Here is an 18,772-nt window from a genome sequence, read left to right as displayed (position 1 = left end):
GTTAAGGTTAGGGAAAGCTTAGGTTAGGAGAAGCTAACATTTGGTAAAGCTTAGATTAGGAAAAGTTTAGGTTGGGAGAAGCTAAGGTTAGGAAAAGCTTAGGTTGGGAGAAGCTAAGGTTAGGAGAAGCTAAGGTTAGGAGAATCTAAGGTTGAGTAAAGCTTAGGTTTGGGAAAACTTAGGTTAGGAAAAGTTTTGGTTAGGGAAAGCTTTGGTTAGTGAAAGCTTAGATTAGAAAAAGCTTTAGGTTAGAAAAAGCTTTGAGTTAGGAGAAACTTAGGTTAGGAGAAGCAAAGGTTAGGAAAAGCTTAGGTTAGTATATGCTTAGGTTAGGTTAAAGTTAAGTTTAGGGAAAGCTTAGGTTAGAAGAATCTAAGGTTAGGAGAAGCTAAGGTTAGGTAAAGCTTATGTTAGGAAAAGCTTTGGTTATAGAAAGCTTTGGTTGGTGAAAGCTAAGGTTAGGAAAAGCTTTAGGTTAGGAAAAACTCAAGTCATGTGAAGCTAAGGTAAGGAAAAGCTTAGGTTAGGAAAATATCAGATTAGAAAAAGCTTAGTTTAGGAGAGAGATTTGGTCTTGGCCAAGGCTCAGTAAGCTTTGGTCAGACTTGTTCAGGTTAGTAATTATTTGACTTGTTTCAAGAGTTCATTCAATTCAAATTTATCATTGTCATAAGAAAATGTGATCAAAAGTAAAGGTTTGTAGATTGTTCACCACTTCTTCAATTCCTAGTTCTTAACTTTAAAGTTCTTCCCATACTCCAAGAGTCTCTACTTTTGAATAATCTCTTTATCTCAACTCTTGTATCCTATCTCAATGTTCAATATTATTCTATTCAATCATCTTAATTACTATAAATATAAATGACTTGAACCTGACATAAATTGACCCCAGAACATAATTGTTTTTTAATGTTTAAATTAGTATTTTGAGATAAAATTTATATTACCGACACCTATTTTTTTCCTCTTCAATTTAAAAAATTGATTGATATCTTCAAAAATAGTTGAGATACGATTATGCAATACCATATTGTGAGATACAATTGTTAGTCACATTATACCAAAAATTACCAATTTCTGTTCTGTTTCAGGGTCAGCTTCAGAAACTCTAATGTTAATTTAATGAAAACTCCCCAGAATAATATATATTTTCTATTCAATTCATCGATTAATCAATTATATTGTATTCCAATGTCCATGCTTGCCTGCAGTTACCGGTGCTCTTCAATCACTTTCAAAGAAGTTGAATTGATGCGAACATTCATTTGAGCAATCACTTATTTTGAAATCTTTAATTCGGCCATATTATATGAGTCAGCTGTGCTAATGGCTTCATTATTCACAGTTCATTGTTAACATAACCTCATTCTTCATTGTTGAGTCTCACTTCAGAAATTCAAACTGTTTTTTTTTAATGTTTTAATTAGTCTTTCAAAATAAAATGCATAGAAGCAACACCTATTTTTCCTTCTTCTTTCATCAGAAAAAAATTTAGTTGATACCTTCAAAAATAGTTGAGATAATAATATATTTAGAATTGTCCTTTCTTCAAAATGAGGTTCATTTTGAAACAGCTATTTCTAATATTAAAATCGAACTAAATTGTATAAAAATAGGCTAGCGCGCTTTATTTTTCCCCCTCTTTCATTTAAAAAAAATTTTGAGTTGATATCTTCAATAATAACTGAGATAACAGGGGGAGCACACCGGCTAGAATTTTGCCCATGCAATGACGCATGCAATTAACTAGTAGTTCTGTAAACCTTTCCTTTTGTATTATCCTCAAAATGAAAAATTCAAAAAACCTTGTGTAGCCTATACATCGACGAGCAGTTGAAAAAGGAATATTCCTGCCAAATATCAAAGATTAAAATTCTATCAATGCCGAGAAATTCCGAGTTAAAACATAGACCTCACTGCGTTCGGTCATTTAATGTCAAGTGGACATTCGGTTCTATGCGGTTTCTATTCGGTACCGTATCCAAACCGAATTACCGGTTCACATTTATCAGAATCTGCCGAAAACGAACCGAACCGAATGTGTGTGAAACTAGCCTAACAAGAAATATCCGATTTTATTTCTTACTGTGTGTGAGATCTTTTTGCTATAAATGATATATTTTATTCACAGATTGGCTTCCGATTACAACTTTTATATTTGAATATTTTCTGTTGTTTCAATAAGTACTCGTGCAGGTGCCCCGCCCCGCCCCCGTCAACCACAAGCAAAGTCTTTGTCAATGGCTGCTATGGCGGTTTACGCCTACACAAAAACTAAGGCCGAAACTGACCCAACCACTGGGAAAGATGTTGAACAGTATTCTGCAAGAAAATTTAACACAACTATCGTGAAGGATGGACATCGAATATTACAGATCGGAACTCCTTGGGAGGAAGAGCTCAGTAGTACCGCGTCGGCTACTTTGAAGTAAGTTGCAGCTTCTTTGTTTTAAATTAAGTCTATTAATTAAGTCTATGAGACAAAGCAGCACTGATGGCTGCATGAAGTTTAACTTAGAGACTGTTCGTGTTATTCTACTCATTTATTGCTAATTTCGGGATTCTATTTTCATCTAAAGTACATGTGAACTTTCATCTGTGGTCATGATTGAAGGCAGCGACTAATAGATGTGAGTTTCGGCCCTCCATCTATTTTCGAGCGTGTTTTTAGTGATCTAACCTATTAAATGACAAGGACTAGAAACTGTGAAAAGTATCGTTGAAACACCAATTCTGGACTTTGATCAGACTTGACTAAATCTCAACAGACAAAAAATTACCTCAATAATTCTCAACCCTGCGAGAGAATATTAGTGCTGTAAAATAGACTTTCAGACAATTTCGGAAGCTCCCTTACGATTGATACTTGTTGCTTCACCCAATTGATCCGCTGTTGCGCGTTCTCACCCATTTTGACCGAAAGGATGATACAAAGCTTACAATTCCAACTGCGTATCACATTGCACAGGTGCTTCCTGTCCATGTGTGTCATTATTAATACTGATCAAAGAACTGCATAATAGTGATGTCTTATCTTGACCGTGATCGTCGAGCTTAGCTGTGATTCTTATCAGAACTCTAATGCTCGGTCTACACGACAACGATATTAGCGCAAACCTGCCAGGTTTGTGCTAAGTTTGCGTCGTGTAGACGGGAGATCAAGATTCAAGATTCAAGATTCGTTTTATTAACCATCAGGCTACAATTATAGCATCAGGAAAGTCATAATACATACTTTTAAAAAGTAGTCTACACACAATTGAACAGAAAATCGATACAAATTGAACAGATAAAGCATATCTACATTACATAAAATACATTCAATTCAGGTATTCAGGTATTCCTCAAGTGAGTGAAAGGCATTATTTTTCAGATAACTGTATACAATTTTCTTAAATTTGTTTGGAGGCAGATTCCTGGTTGTTTGAGGCAGTTTATTATACAATATGCACTGTTGGAAAGTATGGCTTCTCATAGTTTTAGTGAGTCTTATTTGTGGTGCTACAATGTTCCTACTGTTCCTGGTATTATATGCATGGTAATCTTCATGAATGGAACATTTTTCTGAGTTTTTCTTGACGTGAATTAAATTGGAATAAATGAAGAAAGATGGAAGGAGGCAGATTCCTGGTTGTTTGAGACAGTTTATTATACAATATGCACTGTTGGAAAGTATGGCTTCTCATAGTTTTAGTGAGTCTTATTTGTGGTGCTACAATGTTCCTACTGTTCCTGGTATTATATGCATGGTAATCTTCATGAATGGAAAATTTTTCTGAGTTTTTCTTGACGTGAATTAAATTGGAATAAATGGAGAAAGATGGAAGGGTTAGTATACTCAAATTAGGGAAATGTGGCCTGCATGAATCTCGCTGTGTTAGTCCTAGGATAGCTCTAAGAGCCTTTTTTTTGCCATAAGAACACTGTTTTAGCATTAACGGAATTACCCCATAGACGCACACCATAACTCGAATGTGAGTGGAAAAGCCCAAAATAGGTCAATATGAGTGTATCCAAATTCACGCAGCCTCTCAGTTTTCTCAATAAATAGACTATTCGAGATAATTTTTTTGAAAGGTGCTCAATATGTGTGTCCCAGTTCAGCTTGTTGTCCATATAAAGTCCAAGAAGTTTGACTGGTTTAATCAGGCCATTACTTAACTTGTCTTTGAGGGAGAAAAACAATATCTCAGTTTTATCTTCATTCAATTTCAGTCCATTGGCCACATACCACGTCCTGGCCGTAGACAGAGCATTGTCAAGTTTATTCTCTACTCTTTCTATCAATGGGTCTGTTGCAACAATAGTCGTGTCATCAGCATATAATACACTTAAATATGGAACATTATAGCTGGAGTCGTTTACGAAGACAAGAAACAGAAAAGGCCCCAAAACTGAGCCCTGTGGTACCCCTGCAGCTACATTCATAATTTCGGAAGAGAAGTTACCGATCACAACCATTTGTTTTCTGTTTTGGAGATATGACTTCAGCAATTGCAGATCAGCATTGCAAATCCCATAAAAAGCCAATTTATTTAGGGGAAAGTCATGAGAGATAAGTGTCAAAAGCTCTACTCAAATCTACTAGACAGGTCCCGACTACATGCTTCTTTTCAAAACTTTCCAGTATTACATCAACTATCTTTTCCACTGCCATAACAGTAGAGTGCTTGTGTCTGAATCCATATTGATGTTGGTAGAGTAGATCATTTGATGTGAAGTATTCATAGAGCTGTTCAAAAAGACATGCTCCAATGATTTTGCTAAAAATAGGCACAATAGCTATGGGACGATAATTCTCTGGGCAGCTCTTATCACCTCTTTTGTAAATGGGTGTGATTTTTGATAGTTTAAGACAATCAGGAAAAGTACTGCTCCTCATGATAAAATTTATCAGATATGTCAGAGGTAGAACTAAGGCTAGTAAGAGTTTTTTCACTGCATAATTGCTGAGACCAAGACATCTTCACTATGAGAATTACTAAGTCCTGTAACAATTGAAGTAACTATTTGAACACTGACCTCTCTCCATTTGAAGGCCCTGTCAATTTTATGGTGCTCATTGAATGGAAAGTTTTCCAGCAAGTCAGCATGCGAAGTGCCAGAGTCTAAATCTAAATTGGCATCAGCGGCATCAACAAAGCACTGGTTCAGGATATCAGGAGAAATCGGGATATCTGTACTGACCTTTCTTTGGCCAGTCTCAGCCCTAATAACTCGCCAGGCTGCTTTACATCTGTTTGATGACTCAATGATTGCCTTGTCATTTGCACAAATTTTTGCTTGTCTGATTGCTAAATTATATTTCGTTTTGAATTTGTTGAATCTGATTTCATCTTCTATATTTGAGGTAAGTTTCCATCTGTCATAGAGACACAACAACCACGTTTTCATGACAGCAAGTTCAGGAGTGAACCAGCCATTTTTCTTAGGCCTTGCTGATTCATTATTCCAATTCCGTACTTTCACTACAGGACAATTCATATTGAACGAGAACTCAATGAGATCCAGGAAAAAATTGAAGGCCGTGTTTATGTCATCCAATAAATACAGGGGTGACCAGTCGTAATACATCAGATAGATGTTCAAATTATCAAGCCTATTGGTGGAGAGGAGGCGTTTTTTGAAAAAACTGGGTCCAGAGCTATCATAATTTTCTTCAGTTTTCTTGTGTGTAATAACTGCCCAAACGGCTGCATGGTCTGAGATTATTCCTTCTTCAGTTAGAAAGGTGAAAACAAACTCCTTATCAACGTTCGTGAAAATATTGTCCAAACATGAGAGATTTCTTGTTGGTTTGGCATGTACTGGATATAGGTCAAAGGATCTCATCATATTTAAAAAATGCTGAGTTTCATTTGACATATTCAAAATATTCACATTAAAATCGCCCGCTACTATCAGATTACTGTACTTGTATTTCCCTAACTCAATCAATAGCGTTTCCATTTTATCTATAGAATCATGGACATTGGAGTTGGGTGTGCGATATAACGTCATGACAATCAGATTAAAATCTTTCAAAATTATTGCTGAGGCCTCAGATATAAAATTTCTGCAGTGACTTGATATGTCAATTTCCTCATATTTGAGATTCTCGCTGACAAATACAGCCGACCCTCCATGTGAGAGTGGGCGACTCCTACAAAAGCTACTTGCGAGAAGATATTTGTTTGGTGTATAAAACGGTAGCTCTTCTTTGTACAGCCAATGTTCACTCACACAAATAATGTCGGCATGATTGTATAATAGTAAAGTTTCAATAAGTCCCATCTCATTTCTCATTGACTGCGCATTGATTGCAACAATTTTCAAAGAATTGTCTGTAGTAAACCTGCCGCGACTTTGGGGGTTGTAATTAGATTTGTCCAGTACGTCAATGGGGTTGTTCTCATTGTCACAGTCATCTCCCAAATCAGACAAGTTCAAAGACATGAATGAAATATTCTTACTGTTGGTGTACCTAATAATCCAATCTTCAACAGACCGATCATCACAATCATCTATCTCTACCTCAAATTGTGATGAACTTGATCTGGAGACAAAAAATGGTTTTGTTGCATAGCCCCATTCACAGTTGAGTTTTCAGTGTTGCTTACCAGAGAGAGACATGTATTGAGTTGACAAGTTGCATCATTGTCGCTGTGAATTTGCATGCTCTGTTCCTCCTGAGACTTTAATGGAGATGAACTTAGTACTTCTCTTTTTTTACAGTCTAGTATGATCCGATTGAATAAATTCTTTAGAATATTTGAGCCCTTACGATTGAGATGAAGTCCGTCTCTTGCAAAAGTGCGACCACGTACCCAACAGTTTGGATCTACAAACATTCAATTATTTTGACCACAATACCATTCAATCACGCCATTAATTGCGTCTATATATCTGTAGTCCGTGTCCAACCTGTAGAGAAGACCACTTATCACTAATTTCCCTGAGGTGAATTTTGATTTTGCTACTCTGATAAGATTTTCCATTTTATATCCCAGATCGTCTGGTGTTAAAGAATCCCAAACATCATTTGTACCCACATGTATTATTATTATATCATAGAGGTTGTCATAGCAGGATAAAGTCCTTGTCAACTATACAAAATTTGCTCCAGAATATGATTTGAATAAAGAGTTATCCATATCCATACCTCTTCTCAATTTGAAATGCTTAATCATTGAATCGCCCACTACCAGTGCACGTACACCTAATTTATGTTTTACAGGAGAGATCGTTGTGAATTGATGAGGTTTGAAGGTTTGTGCTATCTTCGATCAATCCCAGCCAGGTTTGCCTCAATTTTTCTAGGAAACGATTATGTCTCATCTATCCATCAAAACCTAAATAGCTTCAAAATGAAGATAGAGAATTCGCGATTTCAGATTCGGATTCAGCACCCTCGAATTAAATATGTGCGTGGTCAATACTCAAAAACAAGGAATATTTTTTAATGGATAATAATTATCTTATTTACTCTATAGCAATGTAATAGATAATTATAGTTATTCACTCTTCACTTGATAATCAGGACTCTTGATTATTATTATTGAGGAGGTGGTGGAGGAGTAGAAGGAGGAGGAGGAGGAAGAGGTGGAGGAGGAGGAGGAGAAGTTGGTGGAGGAGGAGGAGAGGATGAGGAGGTGAAGGAGGAGTAGGTGGGGGTGGATGAAGAGGAGGAGGGTTGAGGAGGTGGAGGAGTAGTCCGAGGAGGAGTAGTAGTTAGAGGAGGAGGAGGAGGAGGAGTCTTGAGTTACTATTCATCTCAAGTTTATAAACACTTCAAAGACACATTCGTATAGAATGTGTCGTGTGAACAGAGGTTTGAGCAAACTTGGCTCAAAGCCAGATTTGCGTAAACCTGGCTTCCATCCAAGTTTACGCAAATATCGTTGTCGTGTAGACCCGGCATAATGTCAATAGTGCCGAAGACAATACTAGCCTATTTTCGTCGAATATAATACCGTACTATCTAATAGCCTACCTGCTGTCTATCTGTGATAAAAAAAAATAATATGTCAGTCACTACTTACAAAACTCCAAGATATACCATAGGCATATATCATGAAAAACAATGTTATAGAAGAAGCCATCCTTTAATCAACAGCGATATAGTGTGGAGATGTATTCATAAGTTATTCAGGTACAATTACGACTGATTCAACATTAGGAAAAAACATTTCTACTGTGATGCATGTCAATTATCCGATTCCTCTTACTCCAACGAATATTATGAATAATGATAAGAATTACACAAAGGAAATGAGAAAATTGAGAAAGTTAATAGCACGGCTACCCTTCAAAGATTGTCACTCGACTCAAGAATAATTAATAACCGGAAAGTTCAAGTATGTAGCACAGGATGTCAAACAGATGATTTAACATTGAAGGAGAAAGATGAATTATTAGTCACTCGTGTTAATGAGCTGCTGATTCACCGGAACGCACTTATTCAGGAGATACAGAATCTTAAAGATGATCAACCGAGTGTTTCAGGATCAACCTTGTGTTTCAGGATCAACCTTGTGTTTCACAAAGCAAGCAATAGGAAAAAGATAACTTTTCTGAGAACTCTGCGTTAAAAGAAGATAGCGGACCTAAAAGAGAAAATACGGAAGCAAGATGTTATTATCAAGGAAATCAATGAACTCAATGACTCTAACTAACAAATACGAATCTCTGCAACTCCAAGTAAAAATGCTCACAAAAATCACCTCTAAGAATCGCTCAACCTCTTTCAATCCAACTAGATTAGCTTCGACTCCAACCGATCAAGTGAACTCACTCTCAACCAATACACATGTTCCCTATAGGAAAATCCACTTCTATGGTGATAGTCATAGCAGAGATCTCGCTATTATAACCAATAATCGTCTTACTGGAACTGAAGTATTTGGAATCTGCAAAGCCAACGCCGGCTTACTGGACATTGTGAACTGCGGCTCTATTGGGAACGGTTTGGGAAAGGAAGACTGCTTAATCATAGTGGCAGGTGCGAATGATGTAGCTGGAGGAAGAGTCGATACTATCTACAAACACCTAGAACAAGAACTTTCAAATCTCAATCATACTTACGTTGTCTTTGTAAGCATTCCTCTGCGACGTGATATACCACTTTCTCACACATACTACAAAAATATTGAAGCGGCTAATGCATATATCTCCGAAGTGGCAATTGGATTGAGTCACGTTGAATTCTTCGACATAAATGAAATCATGCACCGTAAACATTTTACGAAACACGGATTCCACTTGAACAGGAAAGGGAAACTATGCTTGTCTCATCACTGATAGAGAGACTTCTTCCAAGATCAACGACATGGCGGAGGCCACCAGTAATACACCACTTTGAAGCTCCTAACAGAATCAATACTACCCCTACATCTCAGTGTGCAGCCACAAATAATGCGACAGATGAAGAAGAGAAGATGAATCGCGACTTGGTTGCTGTTGTTCTCAATAGTGCAGAGTGCCGGCATACGAGAGAGAGAGAGTGAATCTTCACAATTGGACACAAACTATCAGTCATCTGCTGAGCTCATTCATACCGGTGGTGATGATAATGACTCTAGTGTTGTTTTTGTGAATGGGATCAATTTTTTAGAAGCAAGAGAGATGTAACTCATTCAAATTCACATACCAATGATAATAGTCATAACAATAGCAATAATAATGAAAACGATGATAATAAAAGTGTTAATGATATTAATAACGATGATGGTAATAATAATGATGAAGGTAAAAGTAATTATAATAATGATGATGAAAATAATAATAATAGTAATAGTAATAACGATGATGGTAATGGTAATGATAATGATAGCAGTAATAATAATAATAACGGTAATAATAGTGATGATCGTGCTAATAATAATAGTAGTAGTAAAAATGATAATGATAGTAGTGATAGGTATGATAATAATGATGATGCCAATAATAATAGTACTAATAATATGCTCAATTCTCAGGATATGATAGAGGTTTCATTCAGTGTATTCCACTGGAATACTCAAGGTATCATACAGAATAACAAGCTAGACGTGAATAATTTGTTCATTGCCAGTTTGCAAAAAAAGCCTACCATTATTTGTTTAACCGAGCACTGGGTAGGAGAAAACAACCTCTTCCTTCTACATAGATTTCACGAATATAACATAAGTTCGTAGAATTTCAGACAACAAAAAATAAGAGGAGGGTCGTGTATCCTATCGATAGATAGTCTGTCTATCTTGTGAAGCTATTCCTGATTTTCAGAATTTTTACATTGAACAGTACTTTGAGTGCTGCGGAGTTAAAATTAACGAGCATTTTAATCTAATTGTAATTTGCATAATATAGATCTCCTAACAATTCCAGGCACTCCTTGAAAATATTTTTTGAAATATTGAATAATTTTTTAGAATTCTGTTTCAAAAAGTATCCCAAATACAAAAGACTTCTCTCAGGTGACTTCAATATAGATATAATGAAGGAATCAATAGCAAGATCCAGATTTCTAGATTTATTAAAATCTTATAACTTGTTCCTGCACTACACAGATGATCCGACTAGACTTACACCGTGCTCTAGAACATGTATCGACAACGTAGCTTCCGATTTTGACCTACGACAGTGTAATAGTACAATCATTGACAATGATTTATCTGATCACACAGCACAACTGGTTGACATTCCAAATAAACTGCTTACTTCATGGAACCGAAACAGATCGAATACAAATAAAAAAAGAGAAACCTTTAAAACAATAAGAATATTTTCGAAAAATAATATTAATCTCTTCAACACCATTCTATCAAGTGAGAGCTGGGAATCGCTTTATCAATTGAGTGATACTATCTCCGACCCTATTATTTTGTACAATAAGTTTCACACAATGATAATCTCATAATTTGAACAATCTCAATCCCGCGAAAACCTCATACAAAAGAAAGATTACTCAACTGTGATAAGGGATGGATTACATCTGGAATACGTAGATCATGTGCCAGGGCCAGGGAGCTACACATGCAAAGCAGATCACGTGACTTCTCTGAATTCAGAGAATATGTGAAACAGTATAAAAAAATATTAGATGTATTAGACAGGCGAAAATAATGTACAACAGCAATAGAATAAAAAATTCTGACAATAAGACAAAGATAGCGTGGAAAATTGTCAAGCAAGGAACAGGCCTGAACACAAAAGAATTGAATCTATCTAAAGTATTTCAAAAAAAAACTCCTATAGAGTTCACACTGAACTCATTCAACAACTTCTTTGCTAATATTTGCCAAACACTCAATCTAAATATCAACATGCATGCAGCTCTTGATTATTGTAGAAAGCAACCAGAAACAAATAATATTCTCATTTCATTCAATCCAGTCACAGAGTTTAAAGTAATTAATCTAATAAGAAAAATGAAGGCATCAAAGGCACCTGAATGGGATGAGTTGCCTCCTCTCCTCTTAAAGAAATGTATTGTAAACTTGGCTAAACCCTTAACCTTCCTAGTCAACCAGTCTTTTAGGTATGGAGTGTGCTACCCTTTCTGAAAAAGGGAGACCCACAGGACTTTGGAAATTTTCGACCATAGCAATACTATCTGTATTTTCAAAAGTATATGGAATGGCTGTCGCAAGCAGGTTGACTGCTCATCTAGAAAATAATGGATGACTGAATGAGAATCAGTTTGGTTTCTGTAGGAGCAAGGACATTGTAGGTGCAATTTATGAATTTGTCAAGGTTATGTCGCATGCGATTGACAGGTCGCTACATGCTGCTAGCATCTTCTGTGACCTGTCAAAAGCTTTTTCTTGTGTGAATCACGAGATACTACTGAAAAAGTTAAGCTTTCATGGAATAGCCTACATGGCACCGCTCTAAAATGGTACAGATGATACCTTTATAATAGGAAACAATGTGTGAGAGAGCATATTATGCTATAGTCCCAAATGGAGTCCCTCAAGGATCCGTACTAGGACCTTTGCTTCTCCTAGTATATATTAATGATCTGACAAGTGCTGCACCTGATATAAGATTAATTATGTATGCAGATGACACAACTGCTCTGGCAACAAGCCCCAATCACATCACTCTTGCAAGTAAATTAAAAAGTGCACTGTCAGCAATGTCAAAGTGGTTTAAAGCAAACGGTCTATCGTTAAACTATAATAAAAGCCATCTTATTCAATTTAGCTCTGCTCGTAATCAAACAGCAGTGAACAGAGTACATCTTCCAATAATTGAAGACAGTGTTAAAGTGTCCTCTTCAACAAAATTCCTGGGACTTATAATAGATCAGAGTTTCACTTGGAAGGAGCATATTCAGGTCCTTGCAAAAAAACTAAATCAAGCTTATTTTGTAATTCTCACCAACTCTCACTCACTAGACGAAAGCACCCTATTCGCCGTCTACTACGCATATGTCTACTCATATCTGAGCTATGGAACCATTTTCTGGCGAAATTCTGTTGATAGCAGTAAAATTTTTATAATCCAGAAAAAATAGTAAGAGTCATTAGTGGATTGAGTTCAAGAGATTCTTGCAAAGCATTCTTCAAAAACCCAAACATTCTTATGCTGCCATCTATTTTTATCTATCAATTGTCGGTTTTTGTTAAACAGAATTTGGATAAATTTCAATTCTGCACAGATATAATACACGGGTATAATACACGTAATAGTAGTCTCATTGCTTTTCCAGTACATAGGCACACAGCTCTAGAAAAAACTTCATTCTACTCTGGAATACGTTATTTTAATAAATTACCTGCAGCCATCAGATTCGATAAACAGAATCAAACTAACAGTCAGAAAAATGCTAGTAGAGAAAGCCCTATACTCTGCTGCCGAATTTTAATTTGTGAAAAGGAGCTGTAGAGTGTAACTTAACTTTTCGTGACTTTTATTTCCATGTGAATTTGATGAGATACATCATAGAGTGTATTTATTTATTTTACTTTCAAGAAGTTAGAACTAAGTCTTTTAAATATAATTTTGTTCTAGTATTGACATGTCAACAGTCAAATGAGTGTTAGACCTACTCAAAAATTGATGTAATGTGACGATAAATAAATAAAAAAAAATTATAATTATAGGCTACTACTCAGAGATCGATTTGATTGATCAAATATACGATTTATAGTTTTACTGCGGCTTGATTTGGTTTTCGGAATGGATATAGCTGCGTCTCATTGAATAGTTTCATATGTCAATTAGAATTTACTGAAACAGCTATCAGAATTATTGTCGAAAAACGCATTATTATAATAAACAGAGTAAGTGAAAAGTCCGAGAACGGCTTAATATCTCATGCACAAAGGTAATTTGTTTATGAAAAATAACAACCTTCCTATTCAAAAAAATAAAGTTGCATTCAATATGGTGGATCCAAAATGGCGAAACAAATTTTTAAAGTCATAGTAAAGTAGTATTTTGAATTTGAATAAGATCCCCAATCACACCTTCCGTCAAATTACCTTTGTGTGTGAGATATTAAGCCGTTCTCGGACTTTTCACCCACCCTGTATAAATATAGATGTTCATGGCGAAAGCATGCTAGAGTGTGAATAACCTTGTTTGTGGGAGTGAAAATAATAGTGAATAATACTATTCATAGCCTTATTGTCAAAGGGATGATTGACACATTGTGAGAGTCCTCCTATACTTCTATATAGGAGGTCCTGTTCCAGTAAGTCCATAGGGACAGTAGCTCCCTGATCAGTTGCACTTTATCAAGCCAATCCGAGTGTTCATTCCTGATGACTCAGAATTTTTCAAGTTGAATGAGATGTAAAAACGTTTATTTTTCTACGATTCCGATTCTTCTCCCCAGTATATTATAAATCATATTTCTGAGTATTGTGAGGGTTATACCAGTCTCCTGTCGGTGACGGCACTTATCTGAGGGTTAATTCCTGTTTTGGGAAGTACCCTTGTCACACGAAATAGGGAAAAATGTCTAGAGTATACTAGATTATTTTCCTGACAATTAATCAAAGGATTAATTGTACTATTTTTTCTCAAGATCAAGTAACTCGATGATGGGTTACTATTAGCCTCTGAAATGAATATGATATTAGCAAATAAATAAGCTATAAGCAAGGTCGAACACAGGGTCACTAAGGGACAACATGTGATGACAAGTTGCATTTATTAAATTTATCAAATCATATAAGAATATTGTTGGTTCAATAAGTAATAAATGAATTTGATAATGAAGGGTTAAGCCCATAAACAATATAATTTGAATTTTAAAAAGTTCTTTCAAGTTTATAAATTTATTAAGGATGAGCATGTAGTGTTTTCACCCAAGGGTTGCCCGACTCAAGTTTAGACAGTGTAAAGTCAGAATTTTTACAAACGATATACCAGTTTGTCTATGGAAAATTGAGTCGAAGAGATTTTGAAATAATGATATTATAAATCACTCACATTTATATGGGCCCATAATATACGCGCACTCACTCATGAAGATTTGTTCAATGCATAGCTGGCATCTTTCGTCAGGCTGCATGGCATCATTTTAGGCTTCATTATTTCGCTCGCGATTTTAATAATAATTAATAACTTCTTTTTAACTGAGACTTGGCAATCAAATTAAATTCTAACGTTACGGGAACTCTACATTAATTGAATCTAGCACTCTTACATAAATTTAACAATGAAACATTGAAAACGACAAAAAATAACAAATAGGAGTTACAAACGACTCTCCATTGGAATGCTCAGTCAATCTCCCTCTTTCTTCCTTCTTCTCCGAAATTGAGAAGCTAGGTTTGGGGAAGAAAAGGTCACATGACCAGTTAATGACCAATCACTGGTCAGAAAAACGAATTTACCAATAGAATGACTACAAATGAAGAGAATGTGCTCAGGTGTGCCATATAGAATGAATAAATAATTTTACAAATAAAAACGAGAAAACAAGCAAAACAAATATAGAGGAACAATGAGCAGATTTTTCAGCAGGTCAGAGTGTAGGCCTACAATAAACAATATAATAAAATTGAAAATCGAAGCAAGCAGTCAACAATCAGAAACAGACACGCCGGTTATCAGCTGACTGATAAGGTAGCCGGCTCAGTTTGCATCGAGAAACTAACCCTTATTGTAAACAAACATTCATTATGCTGTTATAGGTTATTCGAAAACCATTTACAACTGTTTGTGAATCTGGATCTTAATAAATGAATATATCATAGATTTTGTTGTTATTTCAACAGCCAATAAAGGTGGGTAGTAGTAATTTTTAGCTTATTATTATAGAAAGTTGCTTATCAAAGCTGTTTGGCGAATCTCACCGTGACAGTATCTAATGTGTACAAATACAATTGTACGTACAAACACGTGATAAAATAAATTTTTTTCTGGTGAGTGCAAGTAACTGTGCAAACTGTGTCAACATGTCGAGTTTTTTTAACTATTGCTTGAATTTATCTCAATAACCTCTTTCTCTCTTCGAAATTTAATGTATAAGGCAGGAATAATTTTATCGGTTCGCCAGTTACATATTGGACGGAAATAGTAAACATTTAGAAATAGACGAACGGAAATTTAGAAATAGGTTCACAAATATTATTCAATGAATTGCGTTTCATGATAAATGATTCAAATTTGAATATTTTTTGAAAAACATTAATTTTTTATATAGTCCTGTTTGAAATAAAAATATCTTCTGAGCTTTTGGGGGAGCCATGGGCCCCTTGAGTACTCCGTGAAAAAAGACATAGTGCATTCGTGTGACGTCAGTACCGGTAGGGCTCCTACATCAATAAAAAGTTGTTATTGGTGTAGGAGCCCTACCTGTGCTGACATCACACGAATGCACTACGGCTTTGTTTACGGAGGTAGTGCCTTGAGCAGCCTCTAATGTCAACCAGATTGACTATAACTATGTAGTCACCTTTAAATAAGATGATATTTTTTCAACACTCTCGTTCGTTTTCATAGGTGCTTTCTCGATAGAAAAACGAATTTACCAATAGAATGACTACAAATGAAGAGAATGTGCTCAGGTGTGCCATATAGAATGAATAAATAATTTTACAAATAAAAACGAGAAAACAAGCAAAACAAATACTGTATAGGGGAACAATGAGCAGATTTTTCAGCAGGTCAGAGTGTAGGCTGTGCCGGGCACTCTCTTTAATTCAGGCCTTTTCCCAAGTTATAATAGTAAATCTAATACGCAATAGACTGGAGCCATTATTGTAAGTGAGTTAGCGAAATAAATTATTTTCTCTCTCTATTATGAACGGCCATGACTTCGAGTTTCCCATGATAGATATTTAAAAATTGTGGCTCCGAGTCGTCGAGGAATGTAGATTATGGAATTATCTCTAAAACTTAGCCTTCTTGTCGCGACATAAAATGCGATAAGTTGGAAAACAGCAAGCATTGAAATTATAACAAACTACCGATTTTGCAGTTACTATTTGGTCCAAAGGCTGTAGAAGCCACGCGACGATTGGTCAAATTGATTCCATTCGCCCAATAGGAGACCTGTTTCTAAATACAGTAGTGGGGATTCCCCAGCCGACAGACCAGATTACGTTTCGGAGGACACTTTGCTAGGAGCACTACGAGAGTAAAGATGTAGTCATTATGTTTCGCCCTTTTTGGGCAAGTTTATGAGTTTATATCATTTTTAGTTAATGTAGGAGCTAGTTTTATTTTTTATTAATGTTTAAATTTACTAGTAGTGCCATGTCCTGAAAGGTTTAATTGTGTTTCTTCATCATGTACGAATAATTGTTTCTTCAAATAACCGCTAAGGTACGTAAACTAAGGTTAAAATATAATTTAGGGAAATTAATTAAGTGAAACTTCAATCAAAAGATTTTATCAACAAAGCCTGTTATTTTTCAAGTTAATAATATTGATTGAGAATAATCCTTTGATTTTATTAGTGATGGAAGATAATTATAATTTTTTTTTCTACAGAAGTATAGAAAGTTTTCAGTTACGTTACATTTGAGTTATTGTTTCTGGAGATATATTATCGTAGAGTATTGATGAAAGTCAGGAAGATAGCCTTTAAATTGGAATGAAACTTTTAAGATTATGTTCATATTGAGTTTATGACATTTTTTAATTTATATTTTTCAGACTCTGTTTTCTTATGTCATTAAGGCTGTCGAATGATTTAGTAAATTTTTTATGATAGAAATCTTAATAGACGAAGAAGAAAGTTTTTCTTTTCCAGGAAATTAATATTAATGAATGTTCAAATTTTAATACAATTTAAATTACTTTCTATGTGTTTACTAATTTTATTTAATTAAAGGTAAATCAAATCATAAACTCTGGAATGTTCATTTTTAATTAAGGTTCTGAGCAGTTTTGGGCGAATGCCCGTTATTTACACTTGGATTGCGTCCTATAGTTCATAAATAATAAATAAAATAAATGTTGGCTGGCGCACAAGTTTCCAACAATACTAGCCGAGCTACTATATGAAAAATTATATTGATTTCGCAAACCAAACGAAAAATATCATATAAGTTAGCATCATTTCAATTTGAATTATTTGTGAAGAAAGATCCATTAATTCTGATAAAAAGAATCAGTAGTTTAAAGATAAAAATCTATATAAAATGAGGACTCCTGTTTTAGCTTTTGATGAATTGTAGGAAGAGTTAGAAATTAATGCTGTAATACATTTATTTACAGCGGTTCATGTGTGTCCCCAAACCAACTTCTTGTACTACCACCCCTTTGGTTCCGCAACTTTATGTAACACCGCTTCAAGACACCCGTTCAGACGACAGGTCTAGGGACGTAAGAGGACGTCGCCGTCCAGCCAAATTCAACCGGTAAAAGCTCACCGCCAAAAACAAGGTACTGTAACCCCGACGATAAAGCAACTTACAAACCAACGAAAGTGCAGTGTAGTGAAACAAAGGTTCATTCGAGAATGTCAATCAAAAGTGGGGATTCGAAATTATTATGAAATGGGTTATATGGGTTACTATCGACGAAACTTGGGTTCAACGGGTTTTTCTTTCTTGAGTAATTTCATGTTGAAATTAATTGGTTATTTTGTGACTGATCTTGTTTGGTTTTGTGACGTATTGCTATCTAAACGGGGATAGTAATGCGCCCCCGAATCAGATGAAGAATGTCAACAAATTAACATGATATTGTTGTTTCTGTTGTTCGATTTTTTTTTGCCAATGTTATTGAAACTGTTTGTATTTTTTGTTTAATTATTTCAAAGTGTAGTGTTATTCCTATAAGTGTAGTGTATAAACCTATTAAATCAGGCATGGCAAGATTAATTGAAGTTTTCTTGACTGTAGCCCGTTCACCTGCATGAATTAGGTATAGACTCAGGTATTTTCTAGATGTGCCGGCCTATTTCTAAATTCTAAATTTTATTCAAAATTATCTTCTTAGGCACACAACTGCGCCGACTCTGCTGTCTAGAGATATTTAAATCTCTGGAATTCAAATTTTCTAAAAAATTAAATTTTTCATAACTTACTCTAATAATACTAGATCAATTTTTCTGAGTCTATACTTAATAATTCATTCTGTGAACGTGTTAACTGTCAATATTTTAGGTTTGGAGTTGAATGAATGATTTATAGTTGCTACTCCAATTTTTCTGAAGTTTAAATAATTGTAGATGAAACAGGAAAGTTATTCAGTTATGTTAAACCATTAAAATGATAATCTTTTGAAGTGCTTAAAGTTAAAGTTAGGTATCATTGATGCTTAAGTTGAAAGTATTCTGAAACTTCATATTGAAATTGATCATTGATATTGAAAGGTTTAACGTTAGAATAAAAATGAGTAG

At 35.1% G+C, this 18,772-nt stretch overlaps 1 protein-coding gene across 1 annotated transcript in view; it reads left to right on the top strand.

The window, feature by feature from the left end:
• LOC111054601 overlaps positions 1-18,772 on the top strand; it is a 171,417-nt gene that overhangs the window by 115,774 nt on the left and 36,871 nt on the right. The window contains exon 7 of the mRNA XM_039432333.1: positions 2,186-2,428. Within this exon, the coding sequence (XP_039288267.1) occupies positions 2,186-2,428 (243 nt within the window). The remainder of the gene's footprint in view (positions 1-2,185; positions 2,429-18,772) is intronic.

This window comes from Nilaparvata lugens, chromosome 7 (assembly GCF_014356525.2).
Source record: "Nilaparvata lugens isolate BPH chromosome 7, ASM1435652v1, whole genome shotgun sequence".
NCBI lineage: Eukaryota > Metazoa > Arthropoda > Insecta > Hemiptera > Delphacidae > Nilaparvata > Nilaparvata lugens.
The sequence above is the reverse complement of the archived record's forward strand: the minus strand, read 5'-3'. Positions and strand labels throughout refer to the sequence as shown.